At 38.8% G+C, this 23,475-nt stretch overlaps 1 protein-coding gene across 5 annotated transcripts in view; it reads left to right on the top strand.

Annotated features, from left to right (window-relative positions):
• The window catches only part of mta1 (metastasis associated 1), a 75,008-nt gene extending 52,517 nt beyond the window's left edge, over positions 1-22,491 (top strand). For 2 of the 5 annotated variants that reach the window (XM_018096238.2, XM_018096237.2), the window contains 2 exons: positions 16,180-16,331; positions 17,398-22,491. In XM_018096238.2, coding sequence (XP_017951727.1) covers positions 16,180-16,289 — 110 coding nt within the window. In that variant the 3' untranslated portion in view covers positions 16,290-16,331; positions 17,398-22,491. Of the gene's footprint in view, position 1; positions 14-10,461; positions 10,494-16,179; positions 16,332-17,397 lie in introns of all 5 variants that reach the window. The other 3 variants (XM_031890399.1, XM_018096234.2, XM_018096236.2) reach the window with 3 other exon arrangements.
• The last annotated feature ends 984 nt before the right edge of the window (positions 22,492-23,475 follow it).

Below are 23,475 nucleotides of genomic sequence, written 5' to 3'. Positions count from 1 at the left end.
GGAACGTATTTTGGTAAGTACCTCTCAATGCACCTCCTCTTTTTATTATTAGAATCCAGAGACAAGTGTCCCGCTAGGGTCACTTGCTATAGTTCTGCCATTGGTGAAATTGGTTTTGTATTTTTTTTTTTTTATGTAGAAGCATTCCATTTTAGGGCTTGTCCCCTCTAGCTGCTTTTTTGCAGCTAGAGAGTCTCTGAATCATAAGTTGCATGGTGAAAATAATGGACAGTTGCAAAAGGCTTACAAAGTGTCTGTCACCTTTAATGGCATTTATTCTTATATAGAATTAAAAAAAATTACATTTTTTGTTTTTGTCAAAAGGAGATTCTTTCATCATTCTTAGTTTTTCATAGTTTCTATGAAGATTGCTAATTTGCAGTTCCAGCCTTTGCTAAACTCCCATTTTTTATCAATCTGGTTCCTTCCTTGATTTAGACCAGTAGAAAGAAATTATATATATAATTATATATATATATATATATATATATAACATAATGAGCACCTGATACTGGCTCCCAAACCATAGGTTATGAATTTCTGATTTTATAATCTCATACTGGAAGCCATCAAGGATCCTGACAAGCATAGTCAGAAATCAGTGTAGATTTGGCCACATTAACAAAAGTCATTACAGATATGCAACATATTATACACATTGCTTGGGAATTGAGGTTCTTTGGATAAGGAATGTTTTTATAGCTTTGAGCACCAACACATTAAACATTAAATACCTAATAGAACTGTTATATCATCAACATGAACGTAAGCTGGCTAGCTTTAAGGAGAATGTTGACCTAAAACTCAGTATTAATTTCCATCAGAGTGTTGGGATAAAACTGTGTTCATGCAGAGGAATGATCATGATTCAGGAACCTTTACAGCTGCCATATTTTTCTGGCAAAGCACATTGAGTCTATCTAATAATTCATTCCAATGGCATTCAGGGACGTGAGTGTGCAGCATTGGCCATGTCCTTACATAAGCTATCAGAACCCAGGATGGCACTTTATTCAGCTATTTTACTTCCGTTGTAGAGTAATTAACACATTTCAAGGCTTGTGGCATGTGGGTCCTTTGGACCATGACAGTGCACTAGCAAAGAACAGACACAATCAAAACATCCAAAATTGCCTGACATCACTTTTCATAGCAGAGAAAGGAAAATGTTCTGCTTATTGCAGATACAGACATGAACAGCCGGACACCACACATAAATGGTATCTTGGTACAACCATCAACCTAGATGAGTACGGCTGACTTATACTGTCATTGACTTCATAGTAATATGTGTTCTTTAAAGCTACTGAGACATTTCATTGCCAATAGATTAGCCACAATAGTGCAAGCTAGGTTGCTGTATTTATTCTTTAGAATGCTTAAAGGAGAAGGAAAGGTAAAAACTAAGTATGCTTTATCAGAAGGTCTATGTAAATACAGCCATAAGCACTTAGAGTAATGCTGTAAGAGTCCTCTATCAAAAGAAACACAAGATTTTTTTTGTCTCTCTTTTTGTAAACATGATGTTTCAGTGTGTGACTTCCTCTCTCAGAAATATCCTTAATTCATGTGGCCAGAGTCTGCGCAGTTCTCTTCTCTCGCCCCTCTCCTGCTGCCCCTCCCACAAGAATGCTAAGAACTCGCTCCCCCCTTCCTAAGGAATGTTTAGTCTGAGCTATAATGGCTAGACTGCAGGCAGGAAGCTAGTTAAAATGGCAGCTGCTATCTTAAGCAAACAGAAAGCTTCTAAAGCTGTTTACTCGGGTATGGTAATGGTTTGTGCAGAATAAATATAGTGTTATAGGTGGCATTAATGTGGCAAATCTATTGGCAGTAAAATGCCAAAATGACTTTCCTTCTCTTTTAAAGGCAAAGAAAGAAGGGGCGATTAGTTGCTGTAATTTTTAAAATACCTTCATTCCATTATATTTGTTTGTTTTTTTAAAATTGAATTACATCCTACTGAGTTGCATTCTGTGCTTCTGTCTAATTGAGTCATATGAGTCATAGGCTTATCCCTTAAACTTTCCTTCCCCTCTGTCTATAAGACCATCTCTCCTTTCCACTGAATATTAACCCACATCATTTGCCCCTAGTCTATCCACTACACCTCTTATTCCTTGCATCATTTCCACTGGTTTTCACCTCCTCTTTCTATTCACCCAACCTCTCCTTTCCTTGGTCAGTCTGCGCCAGTGCACTTTTCCTGTCCTTCAGCTTACCACACCTTTAGCTTACTCATTACACCTTTAGCTTACTCACCACACCTTTAGCTTACTCACCACACTTATTATTTATTAACAATGGCTTTTCCATCCCACATATTTGCTTGTATCCAGCCTAGCTGTCCCTCCATTCTGTCTATTTGCACCATCTTGTTAATATTCCATTACACTTTAACTACGCCTCAGCCCACAGGCCTTCTACTGCCCCCTCCACACACACACTTCTCCTTCCTTTGTGGAGGGGGGTATGGAAGCCTTATGGGTAAAGATATCAGATGGGTTAAAGGCTACAAAGAAAATATTCTCGGTGTATACTAGAGACCACCCAATATTAATGAGAATGAAACCCAGTTACTTTTGCAAAGGGAAGAGGATTCACAACTAGGTCAAGTTATTATGGGTGACATCAGTTATCCAGGGAAGGTCAGAGACCTACTAGAAAATACTTTCTTTTAGATCTGGAAATGACTAATAATACCGAGTTCATCTCTAGCATTTTTGTGGGTGAGCATTTAGGGAATAGTGATCTTAACATGGTCTCCTTTGAGATTATGTTGCAAAGACAACTATAAGGAAAGAGGCCAATAAAGCAAGCAGAATTTGCTGTCAGACAAAAAATAAACACGCATTGCTGTGAGGAGTAAAATAAATCCAAAGTTATTTTTTTAATATGTAAATAGTAAAAAATGAAGTGTGCAGGGAGGTAGCAGAGTTTCTGAACAGTTATGTTTTTATCAGTCTACAAAACTGAGGAACCAGCTAATGAAGGCAGTTCTAATAATATAACTGTTAATAGATTGGTGAAGGAAATTCAAAAGGGACTGAACATGTAGGGGTACTAAAGGAGCTTAGCTCTGTGATTGCCAAACAATAGGTCTGTGTTAGTTTGACGACATAGGTAGGACAGCTTTTGGAGGGGGCAATAATGGATGATACTTCAGTACTTTAAAAAAATCACAATACTATGAGTTTGGTCCAGCATGATTTTATGCAACTTAATTCTTTCCTTTTATAAGGAGGAGAGCAGAAAACTAAACTCTGGGATGGCAGTGAATGTGATATATTTAGACTTTGGCAAAGCATTTGATCTAGTACCACAAAAAAGGATACTGATTAAGGAATATTGGTCCGTAACATATTTGTACTTGGACAAAGAACTGTCTGGATAGATTACCAAGAGTGGTGGGAAATGGAGTATTTTATTATTGGACCAGTGTTAATAGTGGAGTGTACAGGGGTCTGTCCTTGGTGCTTTGCTTTTTAAATTGTTAATGACCTGGAGGTGGGCATTTTAAAACCATCTCTGTTTTTTGGTGATGATACTTAATTGTGCAAAACAATCATTTTCATGCACTTTGCAGGGCGAAAGTGTAGCACGACTGAGAGTTATACACTAAATGGCAGTGTGCTGAAGGCATCCTTAATTGAGAAGGATTATGGGATCCTTGTGGAAAACAATCTGTGTAACTCTAGGCAGTGCTACTAAATCAAATAAAGTTCTGTCTTTCATAAAAAGGGCATCAACTCAAGGGATGAAAACATAATTTTGCCTTTTTATAGGTCTCTGGTAAGGCCTCACATTGAGTATGCAGTGCAGTTTTGGGTCAGGGGGGTGATAATACTCCATCTTGCAGCTCAGTAGTAAAGTGTGACTGAAGTTTATCAGAGCACAGGTCACATGTGTCACATTTCAAAATTAAATAAAAAAAAAATCTGTTTGCATTTTTGATAAAAAAAAAAAGATTTAAATGCAGTATTCTGCTGGAGAAGCTCTATTAACTAATATCTTTTGAAAAACACATTGACAGTATTCAACTAAACTGGTAAAAGTAATGAAATAATTAAAATAGGAGGAAAGACTGTTAAGGATAAGGTTGTTTTCTTTTGAGAAAATGTGTTTGCAAAGGGACATTTAAAGGGGTTGAATTTGATGGACCTTTTTTATATTAGCTCTCTACCATCCCCTCATTCTCTCCATATTGCTTTCCTAAAGTATTGGTCTCTACATGGATTGATTCAGTGGATGTATGGTTAGATTCTGACGTGTGAATAATTATGTGTATACATGTGTGTTATATGTATATAACAGTCTGCAAATTAAAAGTACGAGTAGATTTTTCTCAGAAAGCTGCAGTATTTAGTCACACACTTTTAGTTACATAGAAATAAGCATCTGTGTTTTGGTTTTAACACATGCTAATCATATAGAGGTTATCCCCATGTTAACCTATCAGCACATATTGGATTGTACATACCCTTTGTGGCAAATACTATTTTAAACATGTTTCACTCTTGTACTTGACTGAGCAATTATAGCCTAGTTTATTTCTTCATGACAGACCCTTGTGTTGTTTTAGTCTACTCTGCATAATAAACAAATCGTGGGGGTGGGGCTGTAGACTTTATTCCATTTATTTATCTATTAAATCTGCCACTGCAAAGGGTTGTCATAGCATTTATTGTACACTGCATTGCAGACTTCTTTGCCTGGTTTTGCAGTTAGTAAAGGATTTAACTTTTTACATCCAAGAACCCCCTGTAGTGAGGCTTATGACTAGTGGTTCACAGCTAATCTTCTGTCTTATTTTAGCCAGCTGAAAAGCACCCATGACTGCCTTCCGAGGCTTCACAAGGTCCCAAACTTAAGGAAAACAACATGGTGGTCATGGCTAGAGATGAGCTCATTATCCTGTTTAACCTTACTGGTCGCTCTAGTGGGGATTGCAAAAATGTAGACTTCCCAGAGAAAAGAGAATTAGATCTCTTTCAACAGAATTAAACACAATGTAGAGTAAAACACTGAGAAATTAAGTTGTTGAGGACTGTGAATTGTATCTTATTGGGCTGATGTCATTTCAATTAGGAAACACTTTTTTTCAGGAATTGCAACCAGACTGGAAAATGTTAATTAAATTAGTTTTGTTTTTGGACTGCCATATATTGTCCGCCTTGATATGGCTAATTTGGCAAAGTAATAAATTACTTGTACAACATGGGGCTTCTACATTGATCATTGATTTGCAGCCTCATGTTCCATCACACATATCCTTGGCTTCCATAACTGTCAAACCAAGATGTATGGTTGGGCCATTTGGTCATTTCAACCAAATTGAGTCAAGATTCCTTCATCCATAGGCAATAGTTCTCCCAATGAAATTCCACTGGATTATTAGTTTTCCTAGATTTTCTTCTCCACCAATCCCATTTAGCTTCCTTATAGACCACTAGGGATTGCGTAGGCCAGTGATCCCCAACCAGAGGCTAGTGAGCAATATGTTGCGCCCCAAACTCTTGGATGTTGCTCCCATCGTCCACAAAGCTGGTGCTTATTTTTGAATTCCTGTTTTGGAGGCAAGTTTTGGTCGCATAAAACCCAGTGTAATGCCAAACAGAGCCTTCTGTAGGCTGCCAGTCCATATAGGGGTTATGGAATAGCTATAATTTGGTACCCAGGGAACTTTTTTTCATGCTTGTGTTGCTCCCCAACACTTTATCCATTTGAATGTAGCTCACATGGATAAAAGGTTTGGGACACCTTGCATTGGCTATAGCTTGGAAACTGCTTTTGTGTCATTGTATATCTTGAATGGAAACTGCTGCAGAACTTATCTTAGTATAGTATATATGTTATATACTATTTAAGTATGTGGTATATATCTTGAGTATACAGCTTGGGTTTTTAGTGCTAAATGCTTATTGGTAGGCTGCATGAGAACTATTGCTTCTGAGTGGAAAGTTTGATCTTATTGTCTTACTTTTCCCACATTAATTAGGCTTTCCTGCAATATCTTTTTTTATAGATATCAGATATATTTGTGCGCATACATGTAATGGGATGCTTCCATTTCTAAAATATATATAACTGGACTGGATGGCCACGCTTATGTTTTTCTTGGAAACAATCATCTGTAGACTGAATTACATCAAATGGCATAGCGCGAGTAGTGTTATAACTGAGGAACCAGTGGAGGCCCTTTTACTAATCAAATTATATTTACAAATCGGTGATAAAACACATATAACTATTTCCTGGATCTCCATTTTTCTTTATCTTGAGCACAAGAAAAAAAAAGCGACAATATTTGATGCCATGTTTTTTCACAGATTAAAAACTTGCACACAAGCGAAAATCACATTGTTCAATTCACTCAAAAGCCTAGAACAAAATAAAGTTAGGGACAACTCCAATGGACTTCTAAAGAAACTCACCAGTTTTACTTGCATTATTTTTTTTTCTGGCAACTTCTTTTTTGTTGTTTTTTTTCTTTTCTAAAACCTTGACTATTTATAGTTCAGAAACTACCCTTGCAAATGTTCACGTTTGCAGTTGTCCTATTTTTTTCTCGAATGGGGAAAAAACACCAACTTGATTTTTTTTTTTAAAGTTTTTATTTATGCATTTTTCAATTTAACATAAAAATAGAAGACAACAAAAGAGTTAAAAAAAATAAAAAAGGGGGAGAGTAGAGAGAAAGAGTAAGGAAGAGGAAAAGAGGCAGAGTGTAGAGCTGGGGAAATTGGAACCAGCTTGTATTCAATGTTGTGGTATGCTGTCCGTGAAGTTTTCTGGGGTTTCATGGAAGGTCATCCAGGGGCCCTATGTTGCATAAAAATTTTTAGGACAACCCCGTGTAAGGTAGGTCAGTTTCTGCTTGTTGACTAGAGTTCTCCAGAACAGGAGGGTTGTGGGGGGCTAAGGATTTCCATTGTAGAAGAATGGCTTTTTTGGCATAGTAGAGAAGCTGGAGGTAGCAAAGTCTACAGTGATGTTTAATTCCTGGGTCCTCAGCCACTCCCCAGTAGGCAAACAATTGGTGACAGAACCCGGGGAAAGCTTAAGGCATCAGAGATGTAATTGCTGATTTCTTTCCAAAAGTTCTGCACTGCTGGACAGCTCCAGAACACAAGCATATATGAGCCAGTATCTCGGTCACATTTTATACAAGAACCTGGGGAGTGGGGAAACATCTGGGAAAGCCTGTGTGGCGTAAGGTATACCCGGTTTAGGAACTTCATTTGTATGTACCTGCTAACTTGATTTTTAATCAATAACCCACAAGAGTGCACCAGTCAGGCTAATGTGTGCTCTGGTTGTGAAACATATATAGAGGTAGAAATTCCAGTGTAAATATGGTCTAATCTGTCACCCAGCGGTTTGTTTGGTCAAATGGACAGCCAGACTTGCACATGTCACCTCCGGATCTGTTCATGAACCATCCACTTGCTCTAGGGTACCTTATTTCTGCCCCCACCAAATAAACCTAACATAGGCTACGCAAGTTAATTGTTTATGTTCCTGGCTGGCCTTTTTTCCAGTAAAAGGGACTGTTCCATCCTTAGTATACAAATACATTTTTACAGCTCACAGAAATAATAAGTAAATCACATTTGTGGGAAGTTGGTACAGGTATCGGACCCCTTATCCGGAAACCCGTTATCCAGAAAGCTCCGAATTACGGAATGCCCATCTCCCATAGACTCCATTTTAATCAAATAATTCAGAATTTTAAAACTGATTTCCTTTTTCTATGTAGAAATAAAACAGAACCTTGTAATTGATTCCAACTAAGATATAATTAATCCTTATTGGATGCAAAACAATCCTATTGGGTTTAATTAATATTTTATTGATTTTTTAGTAGACTTAAGGTATTGAGATCCAAATTACGGAAAGACCCCTTATCCGGAATACCCTTGGTCCCGAGCATTCTGGATAATGGGTCCTATACCTGTATAAACAATGCAAAAATGGCTAGTGGAGAAATATACCAATATTAATCAGCCATAATTATCTGGTATATCCCACCATTAGACAAGCTTGTTCCCAATGAAATATGGTGTTTGTTTCACAGAAGTGTTTGTGTTTTGGGTTCTTTTTTTTGCCACCTCTTTCGTTCTTCAGAGCCATTGTGAAAAGAGGAGAAGGTAGTTAATCATATTACCATTCAAGTTTTCAATCCAAGCTATATTTAATAGCCCACAATTTACTGGTGGATACTGCCATTTGACAATACTTTTGTCCTATACTAAAAGTATGAATTGAGTATATAAGCATTCCTGTTAGCATTCCAATATCATTCATAATATGTTCCAAGAAAACCTGAACAATGCAAAAACACTTAAACTTGGTTTTCAGTCACATAAAGTAGGAGACTTGCCCTGTGCCCTGAGGCTCATATAGGTATTAGATTAATTAGAAGGGTATATATTCTATCTGGCCAAAAGTGTGTGGACTCCGGCTTGTCCAACATCTCGTTGGGTATTAATATGAAGTTGGTCCTCTCATTGCTGCTAAGTTAGCCTTTACTTTCTAGTCTTCTGGGAAGGCTTTCTACTAGATGTCAGAGCTTTGTTGGTGGGATTTGCTTTCATGTAGTACATAAGAGGTTGGGCTCTGATGTTGGACATCGGGCCTGGCTAACACCAGCATTCCAATTCATCCCATGGGTGTTAAGTTAGGCTGAGGCCAGGGCTCTGTGCATCCAGTTATGTTATTCTACTCGCATCTCTGCAAACCCAGTCTGTATAAACGTCCCATTAAGCACAGTAATATAATACTGCTGGTTTATTTCACAGACAATCAACATATGTTTAGAAAACCATACCAGGCAGGTGTTCATTTTCTTTTTTCTTTTTTCTTTTTTTTTTTTTAAAAAAGCTTTCTTTCTAATATATGCATTAGTTTATTATAGCATTCATGTAAATGCGGCACTGTACATTTTTACAATACAGCTACAGTACAAACAAGGTGACCAGAAAAAATTGAGGTTTCTAGTAAATGGTTTACTTTTGAAAATGCACATATTACTCAAAAATGCACCTTTTAAAGGCCATATAAAGGCATGTCGTTGGGTACTTTTTTTTTTTTTTTACAGGTCATAGAACTGTTGGGTGACAGAATATGCTTATATTACAGGGGGTACATTATTTTTATTATATACAAGTTTCAGTGTGTCATGTGACAACATAATGCATCAATTATAACTGATGACGTCGGTAAGCATAGTTTATAAGCATTGATTTTTACAGTATATTCAGTATTATACAGGGCATAATGTACCCCCTATTATAAAATATAAGGATATGATAAGTCACAGAGAAGTTTCATGTGGCCAAGAGCAGGTTCATGTAACTCTAAAACGACTTCTAATATCCTTACATTTTACTACAGGGGGTACATTATTTCCTAAAATAAAAAAAAATGTAAATGAGTCACATGGCACAAATTACATCGCTAGAAATTGATAACTAAGTCTATAAATATATATTTGAACAGGATATTCATGGCTCTTGTGAAGTGTACAGATACAATATATATATGTGCATGTGGGTCTTATTCAGGCTGTTGTGTATAGTTTTACCATTGTTTGCATTTATTTTTCAAGACCTGCTTGGATCGAATATTGCTGCCATGAACATGTATATGTATATCTGTGCATGTATATTATAAATCAGGGGTTTGAAAGCAGCCAATCAGAATTCTCCTTTCAGCATGGGCTCTTCTTCACGCAAGCCTGTAAGCTTCAAGTAATTGGACAGTTCCCGAAACTTGCTTTCTGATTGGCTCGGCAAGCTCTCATTGACACACTAAATCTTATCTCTGTGCTTTTAGAAACCGTGCTTGGCAGTGTTTCATTCGCATGCAATTGAACAGGAGGAGATCCTGCTACCGTGATTAACTTTACAAATCAGCATCAAAATTTCTAGTTTGCTTTTCACTCAGACCCTGATTTATAATAAAAAATAAGAGGAAAAGTGACATTTGCTACACTCATGCTAACACCGTTTGTAGTTCTGCAGGCAGATATTTTTTTTTTCTTTGCTTTTTTTTAGATCCTGCCCCCATATCCCACCCCTACCCATTTCCATTCAGTAGTTTAAACAAGTCACATTTTGTTCCCTAATCTGAAAGGCAAGTTAGCTGAGTTCAGTAGGGAAGAAGCATCAATAGCAGGTCCGGACTGGGATTCCAGAGAGGCCCAAACAGCCCCCCACCAGCCCACTAAATCGTGTCTGTGGCACCTTACAGCAGCCCCACAACCCACAGATCACCAGTCTGGGCCTGATCATAAGGCAATAACGTCCCGTTAATGATTTTAAGCTTTAGATCCTTGTGGCCATGCCAGTGTTTTTCATACAAATGCAGCAACAACTCTGGATTTTTTTTATTTTTTGCATTTTTTGTCTAGTACAAGAAATGTGTCTCACCCGATCTATTCTCTTTCATGTCTGTTAGGTATTCCTAACCACGGACAAACCAGACAAATGGTAAGAGAATGTTTATTTAAACGCAAACCGACAGCAAAGCAATTTGTCAGTCCTTGAAAGTAGCTTTAATGCCTTCGGTGCTACTGAACTTGATTGCGTTGCCTTTTTTATTTTTGTTTTTTAACGTTGCGCAGAGGCAACAGCACTGCAGGTGATAAAGTGTGATATATATAATTATAAATCAGGGGTGTGAGACCAAGCAACCTAAATTCTCCATTCCGTTAACACTTGACACCTCCTCTCTTTTCTCATCCTATGGGACATTCTGAAAACAAGCACTCTGGATTGGCTTCTATTGTTGCCTAGCTGCATAGCACCAATTAATCTGCGAATGTTCCATTCAGCTCCAACTTACGGGGGTAGTCTGGGGCTCCTCAATATGACAAGCACAATACATTTTGTTGTTTAAAGTAAGACCCTGATTTATAATATATTACAGTTGGTGACATATACTGTTATGATCGCTCGGTGAACGTTTGGGAATTCAGGGGAATGATGTGCATAATGGACTGTATTATTCCATCATATTCTGTTTCCATCAATTGTTAATTTACAGCAATATTTGCATCCTAAGTATTCCCAATGCATGTGCATTTTATAATAGTATTAAATTAGTTTCTTTTTTAACCTCAATATCATTTGCAGGTAGCTTTTTTTTTTTTTACTAGTGAAGCCAAATGTTTTCCTTATACGGGTATGGGATCTGTTATCCAGAAACCCATTATCTAGAAAGCTCCAAATTACTGAAAGGCGATATCCTACAGACCCAGTTCAAATCAAATAATTCACATTTGTAAATGTTATTTCATTTTTAAAAATAAAACAGTATCTTGTACTTGTACCAACTATAATCATTTCTCAACAGGCAAAACAATCCTATTGGGTTTAGTTAATGTTTAAATTATTTTTTAGCAGACTTAAAGGACATGTAAACCTCCAACACACAAAAATATAATCCGTGAATGAACAGCCTTTTTGAAATCTTTCAATACCTGCCACTCGGGTTGTTCAAAGGTTAATAGTAAGGCTGCATCTAAGTGCCTTAGTCACTTAGATTTCCTTCTCCTCCTCTAACCCATTTGGCCCCTCCCTCAAGAATTTACTGGCTGTTGGCTCCTGAGCATTCTCAGTTTATCTCAGTTCAGGTTACCAAACACGCCCTCTAACCTAGCAGCCAATGAAGAGATGGCACTGCTGGTTTCCATAGAAACTTTGCTCTAGCTGTGCACTCTGCTGGAGAAACATGTTTTTTCTCCTAACCTCCTGTCCCAAGCTCAATTTAACTGTTACAGGGCACAATCAAAGCAGGACTTTTTATAAAAGTAAGTTCTGCCTGTGTAAGCCTGCATTCTTCATTGCATTAACTTTACAGTGCACACGTGCTGTTTGCAGATAAAAAAACATAGCTGATAATGTGTGAGGGAAAATGGCTGCTATTTGTTTAAGGAAAATGTAATGGTACTGGCAAACAGAGGGGATATATACAGTACAAATGATGCCATTAGGGTGGCAGAAATGTGCCCAACTTATATACATTGTAGGAAAAAGTAGGGTTTACATGTCCTAAAGTACAGTGATCTAAATTCCCCTTGTCTGGGAAAACCCCAGGTCCTAAGAATTCTGGATGACAGATCCCATACCTGTATAGAAATATTAGTAATGAAGGTAAACATGGTGGTTCCATTTTCATTGTTTTGCTTGTCATGTAGGTCAGGTTTCCCTAGAACAGGGCTTTCCAACTGGAGGCCAGCAGACTGTATATGGCCCTACAAAGATGCATGACCTTGATCTTCATTGTGTAACACCCTTGCTATTAGAATAATCTGGCCCCCAAATATAAAATAAAAAGCAGATTAATGACCCACAGCATGGACCATCTTTGACTGCCCTGGCCTAGAAGTTTTTCTCATTAGCTTAGATATCCTGATGAGAATTTCCAACAGCAGACATGTGTCACGCAGAGATAATAAAGGGAGGCGTTTTCCTCAAACATTATCTGTTTGTGACACACTTCATGGTTGTTATGGGTGCGCGCCTCCTTTCCCCTAGTATCTCACAAAATTGTGTTCTCAAACAGTTTTGAGACAAATTTGAGTTTAGCTTCAAATGAAATTAAAGAACAAACAAAGGTGAATTTACTGATGAAAGTGAATGAATACAATCAGTATGTTTTTTCTCAAGGCCACAGGGAGAAAAAAGCACCCACCCTGGGAAAAAAACTAACCATGTACTTACCTCTTCTGGGCAGGCATCCCAGATTCTGACTGACACTAACACAGTAGAGTAAAATTGGAAAATGTTACTCTAATGAGTGTGCCAAATCTTTGTGCCACCTGGAAATTAGGTAAAATGGCAGCTCTAATCTAACTAATCTAAAATAAGAACAGCTTTGACCACTGTTGAGGTGGTAGTTGGGCGCATGGATTCTGCACACAGTCACTTAGCTATGATGTAAATGCTAAACATACACCATAGGAGCCATTCCCCTTCTCACTTCTTACCCGGTGTGGCTGTGGTCTAAACCTTGTGCCTTGGGATGCCAAGGTGTCTCCTAGTGATGTGCACGTTGGCTTGGAACCCGCAGGTTTGGGCTGACCAACTACCCCCTAAATTGGGTCATAGGGTGAATTCACCAACACCCCTTTCCACTTCCCGACCTCTCAGCACATTTCAAGCCTCACTAACAACTATTTGCAGGTGTGTTCAGAGCAGCAGCTGGGTTAGGTGTGAGCTGAAGTATTGGAGATTAGGGTTGGGCCCAAGCTGAAGCATTTTCAACCCACACATCAGTCGTGCCTCCCCTTCTCACCCCTCATGAATCTAGCGCTGATGGACATAATCAACACTATGTGCAATAAAATCCATTTTTTGCACTTTGCACGCTGCTTAGGAAGCCTTAAATGGCCCCTTATATACAAAACAAGATCTAGCATTGTATCTTTGTGCTCACATACTCTGTGGTTAAAACGAATCTCCCAGCTTTTGCCTCTCATAGTGTGGTGGAGCATTTGTATGAGCTCAGTGGACAGCCCGTCTGTCCATATGTTCTCAAATAAATGCTACCATAATCTCAGTAAGCAGATATCCAGTGTGAGCCCATACTTAACTGCCAGATACAGTATAGTTCAAGCCCCCCAATTAGTTGATTTGATATACAGAATACTGCATACACATTAGCATAGAGAAGCACAAGGGTCTCGCGCCTCCAGGCAACTGATGGTGCATGGCCCAAAGCAAATCCTTTGAAAGCTGAATGTTCTGCAGTGCCTCGGTAAGGAATACAAACGTGTGGGGTGCGGGGCAGGAATCCAGTGTAAGCACCACAATTACGGCTCCGTCTGCCAAAGGAACAGCAACCTTTCTCATTTTTCAGCTATTATTTGGTATGCTTTTCCCAAAAGACAGACTGAAACATGTAACTGGTCTGAAGCAGTTCGGAACGTGACGTGAATACATTGTCAAAATAAATAAAAGCCCGACCAAGTTGCCGTGGAAACTGTAAAAATTCCGCAGTAGATTTGAATGATGCTTGTCACTACGGAGCTTATCAAAGCGTCTCGCTTCACGCCTTAATGCAGAATTAATTCTTCTTTCTGTCTGGGCTTAATAACGTCCCTCAAGATGCCGCACTATTTACAGATTACTGGGGCACCGCAGACATTTTCTCTTTATGCAAAACGTTTCTTTCATTGTTACTTATAAGCACAAAAATAAAGAATGGGGCGGGAGTCTTTTTTCTTAGTTATATAAAATAGGAAATGTCCTTTTATATTTTACTTTTATGCCTTTTATGATCCGGCATCATTTTTATGTTGTGATTACAGTAGTAAAAGCGTGTGATCATAAAAATGTTTTTCCGCTAGTCTAGAATTCTGTTTGGGATTCAATTGAATCTAGAATCTATTTTGGCCTAATCATAAGTGTTCAGCCAAACCAAATCCAACCCTTATGTTACTGTGATCATAAATCTGTGGGCTACTGAATTGGGCCATTTTTTTCCCTCAAATTTGAGTATAGAAGTTTAAGTATACTCATTTTTCTTAAGGATTCAGATTCTTATAAGACTGCCTCTTTCATTCTAATCTCTCTTATGTTGCACTGCTAATAGAGTCTTATGCGTTGTTCTTTATGAATAATGCGTTGCAATATAACAACCAAAAGACCAAAAACTGGCACTTTGAACAGTGAAGCTGCTGGTCAGATGTGCAGATCATTGGCCTATTTGGCCAAACAGATTGTGCAGAGAATGTTGTTTCTTTATTCGATGATTGATTATCATCCAGATGAAATAATCTGCCCATGTACTTTAGTCTTTATCTGTCCTTGCCTAAAGGTAAGAACCCATAAAGCGAGATAGTAGCAGAGGTCTGCCGCCGGCAGTGCTCCAAAAAGGCTTTCCACCGGCAACAATAGAAGGTGGAAAGCCCTTTGCAGTGCTTCGTAAATTCGAAGTTGCGCAAAGTTTCCCCCTGCAGGCAACTTCTCACGACTTCAGAAAACGAATCGATGCAAAGGGCTTTCCACCGGCTAATTCTTATTGCCGGTGGAAAGCCTTTTTGGAGTGGTTTGTCACCCACAATAACAGGTATATCAATCTAATGCGGGTGACTAACTCGCTCTGTGGGTTCTTACCCTAAGGGTATCCTTCTTAGTTTTGGATCCACAGACAGTTATGTGTGCTGAGAGATCGAATGGCACATTTATGAATGCACAAAGTACAATTTTAGACAAAATTCTTCTACTACTTTCTTTTCTACTCACAATGCAGCATTTCCCCCCACAATTCCAGTGGCACTGCATCCAAAGCATCAGAACAAACATAATTGTGGATATACGTCCAGCATGGGGATTTATGCCTTTTCCAGTGCTTGGCCAGCCCTTTGGGTGTGACTCTACCATGCCTATTGAGGCAGCCCACTGAGGGAACACTGGAGGTGCTGCCACCTTCAAGCTGGCAGTAGCTTTAGGGTTCTCTTGCATCTGTAGGCACATTTGCACACAATTTAGAAGAACTATAGAAAAGTGAAAGGAGTACCTTTGGACACAGATACCTTTAATGAATGGTATACATTTTTTGCGTTATCACACTTGCAGCTGCATTCATAAATGAATCCTGTAGTCTAGTCGCATTTGGGCACTCTATTTTAGGAAGGGATTAGCAGAAAAAATAGTCTAACACTTCCCAAACACTAGCAGAAAATTGAAGTTATGTGAAGGTTTTTTCCTTAATACTATCCTTCATTTGGTACATCCAGCAAGTGCATTTGCATGATGCTTCTAATTGGCCACATGAGTTGCTCATTTGCTGGATGAACATGTCTGCAAATTAAGTAGCACTGCAAACAAATGGGTTTAGGCTGAGTGGTAAAGTCATCTTTGCTAAAGGGGTTACAGAATCAGGTTCCCAAAAGAGAAGTCTTGCGCTACTGGACTGTCATATGGAGGCAACATATGGTACCCCCAAGGGTACCCATGTATCTGTATGTACTTTCTTGTACATCCATGGTTCGTCGGATCAGAATTGATCATACAAATGTCTGCACCTTTTTGGGGCCCTGGTACTGCATCGGGTAAAATCTGGCAGGATCTAAGTGGATGTTCATTCCCTTAGGAATGTAGCATAGCCATGCAAAATGTTGGTAATAAATGATTTTCTTTGCTAATGTTTCCCATTTTCATTACAAAGGGACCAAATCGAAACTTACTGCTCAATGGGAAATCCTACCCAGCAAAGGTTCGGTTAATCAGAGGTGGTTGCATGCCTCCGGTGAAGAGGAGGAGGATGAACTGGATTGATGCTCCAGATGATGTTTTTTACATGGCTACCGAAGAGACTCGGTAAGGGTCCTTTACATTTGGAATTAGCGCTACAGGCCATGTGCATTTACAGTCTTAAACACGCCTGAAGGTTTTTCTTATTGGTCAGTTTCTTAAAACAGATGATAAAGAGCACTGAGGTGTCAGTCTGGGGCCCATAGGGACCTAGAGCTGTGAGACACAAGTGTAAGTTTAAAAGGGACATTAAACCTTTTAAAAATGTGACTATATACTACATAAAAAATATCTGACATTTTCCTCAAGCTTTGATGAGGGGTAAAGGCCCTGAAACTTCTAGCTATGCTGCTACAGTGGAAAGGGGCATATTTAACATGAATCGCCCCTTAATGTCCTCCTGAATTTTGTATGTGGGATGGCAGGGGGTTGTGGTCCTGGCTTGAGTTGAACATAGTGCCCGTGCCAAATGGAGCAAAGGTGTTCAGTTTGGCTTTTTCTTACACCATACCTGGAATTTGCCACTCCTTTGCCATTTAAAGCTGATACAACTGACTTACGCCTCCTAAAAAGACCCATTTCAGTAGCCAAAATTAATGTAGATAAATGCTTGTGTCTAACTAAGCCCTTGACAAATTAGGCAGTATTACAGCTGGCTGAGAAATGTACAGCACAATCCCTGACATTTTAAAAAGGAACTGCCTGACAGCATTAGAACTGGTGCATTAGAACTTGGCCAGAAATACACACCATAGAATATTTTTAGTAGTAGCAGTGTGACACAAATGGGCCAGTCAGATATATTCCCTCATGACTGGATATGAGGAGCGACACACGACAGAACCACCTTTCTATTGTTTAATTAGCAGCAACAACCTCATAGGCTGGTGCACCATACATTGGCCAACATAGTGCACTGGCAGATGAAATTTTCAAACCTGGCCGATCTCCTAACTGACCAGTGTCCATTGTAATTGGATATCAGTCAGGAAGGGCAGGCCACCATACACCTGCAGAATATGACCCCCACTGTTTTCTGTTGGTTATCTCCGGGAAAAGTAAATAGTTCAATTTAGCCATTTTATTTTACTGTACAAAGAAGCTTCATTTTCCCATTTCTTTTCCTGCACAGGAAAGTGCGCAAGCTCCTCTCATCTTCTGAAACCAAGCGAGCAGCCCGACGCCCTTATAGACACATTGTCATCCGACAAGCTCAGGTGGGACAACTCATGCGGCAGCCTGTTAATGATGAACCCATTGTCATCGAGGACTGAGAGGCCGATTTCCATGCTGAGCTTGGCACTGTCGGAACTGTTCTTCGGGAGCCACTCCTTAAAGACCCTACTTGACTCAATGCAGTGTTGACCTTTTCAAGGTGATAAGCAGAACTCATGAAGATTTGTGTATCTTTTAAAAAGAATTCTGTGCTTGGATGAAGCATTGGAAACGAAAGACTCAATACCCTTTTTGGTTTATCTTCTGTTTACCTATTATTTCCCGTGTATACCAGTAGAATTTCATTTCCTTTTGGTGGGTTCATGTCCGTATGTTGTGAGCCGATGGAAAAATTAAGTTGCGTTTAACTTATTTAAGGGACGCGGAGCAGGTTTTGTGCAATTGCAAATCGGATTCTCAGACTTTGTATACTTGGAACAAGCTGTCACTGCTAATGCGTTTCCTTTTTAAAAGGCATGCTGAATATTATTTCCTTTTTTTTTTTAAGGTGCCATTTTTTTGTGTTTTGTTTCATAGTTTTGTAGGCTGAATGAATACGAAACTGTATTACTGTGGAATATAATGAGCGGCAAAGCCAACAGCAGGATCCAGAGTCCCACTCTCTTTTGCAAGAATACCTACAGATATTATTTCTTTTTTTTTTCCTTGCATGTGATGAAAGGGGTGGAGTCGGTTATTTTGGCCCGTTGTATGAGGACAGTGGCATAAGAACTGAAACCCTTTCCACACATACAAAGCAATGCTTTGGAGCTAAAGGTTCAGTTGGGAAATTAAAATCACTCAAGGGGCTCCCAGGTTCCAGTCAGTGGCTTCGTCCCTGTGTCTTTGTATCTGATTGGAAGTATTTTTCTATGTGAGTTGATACAGTGACTTTATCAATTGTAAATCTCACTTATTTTCGAGGTAACGGAACCGGCCATGACATGCATTAGCTGCCACATCTCATGTTCTTTCTTGATGTCTCTCTCTGTCCTGATATCATTTTCTATACAGAAGATATATCCGTTATCATTATTTCCTTTACTCCAAGCAGTTGTAACCAAAGTTGATGCTGTAATGTTTGTATATACCATGGGGCAAGTTTAAACATCAACAACATACAAAGTGGAAGAAGCTGTTTATTATACAATTGGTTGGTTGGTGATTCATACCGAGGCAGAAACCGATTTTGAAAGTTACTGGATACTACAGAGCTCAGTTTGCGACATTGTTCTTAAAGGGAGGTACACCAGAAAACGATAATGCCCAAAGTGCATTTACCCGTGACGTTTACTTTGCAGTTTTGAATATTCACATGTTTTGATGCTGTAATGTTTTATATATAAAAAAATCTGTTTTAGTCACTATTCAGAGACTTTTGGAATAAGGTTATAAGTTCGTTGTATACAAGAACTCAAGACTGAGTGGCCCTTTGTTTAGCTAACTGATAAGCTGGAGAAAATAAGGATTTTGACAATAGGCAAATTGCTAGTTTTCTTGACGTTGTCTAACTAATGGAGAGTTCAGTGCAGTCCCTCTCTGATTCCCCCATGTGACAGCTGTCAGCAGAGTGTCACTTCCTCCCCTCTCATAAGCATAGCATGAATTTGATTGGCTAGTAATACAGTTCATTCTATGCAGATAGTGAAGGAAGGGATAGGGCATGCGCAGTACTGGAACTGCTCCATCTCCTTCCTGCTACATGTGCCAAACACTGCAAGTTGTAAAGACATGGTGACCCCTTCCTTCTCTGAGGCAGTACAGGACCCAACATTGTGTAAGTGCTGACTTCTTTAGAAAAGGAAGCTAGCCATAGGGACGACATGTTGACAAAAAGGTGGACATCCTCTAAAGGAGATATTTAGTGTCATAACTTCACCCCGTGGAAATCAGGGGCATTTGTTTCTGGGCAAGGCCAGTCATGTAAATGTGTTGCATCTCCGTTCAATTATCATCATGTCAACCCCAACTTTCCCCACTTCCCGTTACCCATTTGATGGCAAAAAATAAATCATCATTATGACTATTTCAAATATAGGGCAGCGGATATTATGAAAGGGAAGAAGATTTAATGTTGATAGCTTTAACTTAGAGGTAGATAAATATCTCTACATCGTGGCTGCTTGGTAATCATGCCTATTTCTATCTAGAAAGGGGGTGGCAGTTGGTAGATTGCTTGATCCTTCCGGGGGCTGTTTTTACACACTGCCGCTACATTTATGTGGCATTTATTTGTTGTTTTATTTAAATCTGGTCTACAAATTTGCCCTTTTTTTCAAAAGTACCTGAGTATTTTCCCCAGAGAAAAATGTAATACATTTCTCATGTACCAGATGTGTTTTGGATGCCAGTTGCTTGCTTTTTTGGAAACCTCCAGTTGGTTGTGTCTATAACGATTGCTCTTGGTCTTCATGTGCCGACATAGAGACAATTATTGGAATTCTGGTGGGAAAGGTTGATATGTAATAGGATGCAGCTTACCAATTGGAAAGCATTGATAGTGGTGGAACCAAGTTATGCCATTCTGAGCTCTACAGTTCCTATTCCAAGTTGTTTTATTTCATGTACATATGGCAGTGTCTTTATTTCAGATACATACAGTATGTGCCTACCTGAAAATTGCCGTTTCTTCTACTATGGAACGTTATCACCAGCATGTGGGATGTCAGTATTGAGTATTGTTAGCTCCGAAATGTGTTGTACTCAGCATATGGGACAATAAGTGCTGAACTGTGCATTGTTAAGAAGTTTCAGCTTTCACCCCTTCTAGCAGGAATAAATAGCAGCAAAAAATGGATTTATGGATTCCAGTCCTGTGGAATTCAGTGCTTCAATGCTCATACATCGATGAGTCTACCTTATACGTAAGGTATTGGGGAAAGGCTACCTCAGCTGTATTCTGTAATCTACATTTCTCAACTAAAGTCATAATACAGAGTAAACTGTAACAGAATCAGGTCACTATCTTTACATAAATTTAAAATGTGCCCATACTCAGCATATTTTGGATATTGTTTGTTCTGTTGAAAGGGATAAAGGAAATCCTTAACCCTTTCTAACGACTAATATGGCAGAAATTTAGAAAATCATGTCAAGGCTATTGCAATGCTCAGGCCCGGACTGGCAATCTGTGGGTTCTGGCAAATGCCAGAGGGGCTGCTGTAAGGTGCCATAGACACTCACTGTTTGGGCCTCTGTGTCATTAAAATGCCAGGGACTATTTTGATTATCAGTCTGGACTTCGGCTCAACAAGAGAACATGTAAATGTCCTACATGCATTTACACTTAAGCATTTACCTAATTCACAGTAATTTAATATGGCCTCATAATTATTCATGTATTATAGGAGTCTATAGGGCACAAAAGATTGCTTAATACAATAAATCAGAATACAAACTCACTGCATTAAAAACCTTGACTTCTAGTTAAAAAAGTAAATTTTTTACCTGTGCATTTTTGAAAGGCTTCCAAATAGGTTTCATATTTGGTGTTAATGGCCCTTTAAAGATCATTTTTGTTTTATTTGATGCCAGAGGGGACGATTACAGTGGGATTTTAGGGGAAAGTGTTTCTGCAGAAAGAATTGGTTGAAGGTGAGATCTGTATATTACAGTGTCATAGGTATTTAACATTAGTATTGAATATTAGCAGTTGCAGTCCATCTGTCTGCCCTACAGTGTTTCCATAATGTCAGATGGGTGAGTGTCAGGGGAGACTTTTTGTGGATACTTATATATGTCACTTTGGAAAGCGTGAGTCCCTATGGCCAGATCGGAACATGGACCACAAAGGCACCCACTGCACTACATTACTTGTAGCCAATCACCATTCATCTCGGTGCTAATGATGTAATGTCATGGTGGCCTCCCCCTGGCAGCATTTGAAGATGGTACCACTATAGTTTGCTGCTACATCATATGAAGCCACACTGAGTAACCTAGTTAAACTACTAACTTAGTTATAGGGGCAGGACTGAGGATTAACAGGGCCATTTTCTGTGGCTTATCCATAGACGATGTTGTCTGAAATTATGCTAAGTTTACCAAAAGCATTAAAGTACAATTAAACACAATTAAAATGGCTGTAGGTCTATTTAAGTAACGACTCAATATCAATTTGATCAGTATCTCTATAGTTTTCCTCTATCACTATCTAAAGAGAACAAGAAGCTTTATTCAGTAGGAACTGCTATTCCTATTACAGAAATAGTTCTGGACTCCCCTAGGCCAGTTCTGCGTTGCTAATGTTTCTGAATTCATTGGAAGCCTCCCATTGCCAGATCGTAGCTACGTGTCGCGCTGAGTGGCTGGGTTCCACGCGAGGAGTGGGGTTGACTTCCCCCCATTGCTGTTCCTTTTTCCTTTTCATGCAATTGAAAGACTGAAACACAATTGTGTCTAAAGAGATTGTCTTTAGTTTCCTTGTAAACCTCTTGTGTTAAGAAATCCAATTATTTTACATCTCATACTTATTGCGTATTTGAAAGTAAGTACTGTTTTATTTTTCTTTTATAAATGTATCTGTATATATGTCTCTTTTGAAAGGGTTCATTTAAAAAATGTCCCGACTTTTGACAGGATGTAAAGAAAAAAAAAAAAAAGCTACTTGTTCATGTCACTGACAAAGCATGTAATAAAAAAAACCTAATGAAAACCAGTTGGAATGCTGATATTGAGGTTGCTTTTAATGGTTTTACTGGTTTCCCATAATGGCAGACCTGTTATAAAAGTGTATTATTCTGTTTTGTCTTTTTTGGGGAAACCACGTTTCATACGTTACTTATTTTCTAATTCATTCGATTTTGACTTTTCCATTTAAAATAAACGCTGCCGTTGTATTTTGTAAGCTTTAACTTCATCTTGTCTTTGCTACGGTGCTTACGGTGCAACTGTTTACCCCAGTTGGAGTTTTGCGCTCATCCAGAAATGGTGGCGGTCATTTTATGCTCGTAAATCCTGCATGGAAACGTTCGCCTGTGGCCATCAAAATAAAGAAAATCTATTGACTTTTTGAAAGAGTATTACTGAAGCGGGTACCAACATGCCATATTTACCTTTCCCAAAAAATATAATTTTTATATGACCTTAATTAATAAACTAATTTGTTTATTTAAGTTTAAGAACTACTGTGGAGTACGAGAGTTCACTCAAATGGCAGAAGAAGCCTTGTTTTCCAAGAATAAGAGAGTGATATCCGATGTAGTTTTCATGCAGGTATGTGCCTGTGTTTTATTTACAGCAGGTTTTTTTTTACAGTATAGAACAGGGTTTAATTCACACAGCATAAGCACATAAACCAATTAAAGTTCTTTCTTTCAAAACCATAATAGACAGACTGTATGCTTCTGCAACCTGATGAACAACCTTTACATTGTCTGCTATGTGTCATGAAGCATTTTGGGAGAGACCTAACTTACCGCTAGAGGTTTTTTCAGTCATAGGAGGTATTACCTATCCTCCTAAATACTGAAAAGCCTCAGGATTATTTTAGGATATTTTGGTGTACTGTGGTTTGCATGCTAGGTACTATGGCACAGCTGGTAGAGAAGCACCCAACACCTATGCAGAGTGTCTTTGTTGGTTTCACTACTTATTTTAATCAACACCCACTTTTCTATCTTTGTTTTTACAAGATTCCCATAGACAGCAATGGAAGGCAACTTTAACACCGCATGGGGTGGGGGCTGGGCACAGAATTTGGGCCAGCACTGACTGTAATGTAATGGGGATGGGTGTTGGAAATGTAATGGATAATGAGGATACTGGAAAGTAATGTGTTAATCCTAATAGCAGTTCTCTATGGATTGGATTTCAGTTTGAAATCCAATTCTTTTTACAGTGGGTAAGTACATCCCTAACGCATAGCATTCACCTAAAACTAAAATTTAGCTCACAGCATCATGGGAGGAGGCATTAATATTACACATTTATGTCCCATGGCCAACTATGCATCCAAAACTGCTGGCTCAGATAAAGCCTTAATATTCAGACACCT

The sequence above is a fragment of the Xenopus tropicalis genome, chromosome 8 (genome assembly GCF_000004195.4).
Source record: "Xenopus tropicalis strain Nigerian chromosome 8, UCB_Xtro_10.0, whole genome shotgun sequence".
NCBI lineage: Eukaryota > Metazoa > Chordata > Amphibia > Anura > Pipidae > Xenopus > Xenopus tropicalis.
This window is presented reverse-complemented; position numbering and strand designations above follow the sequence as displayed.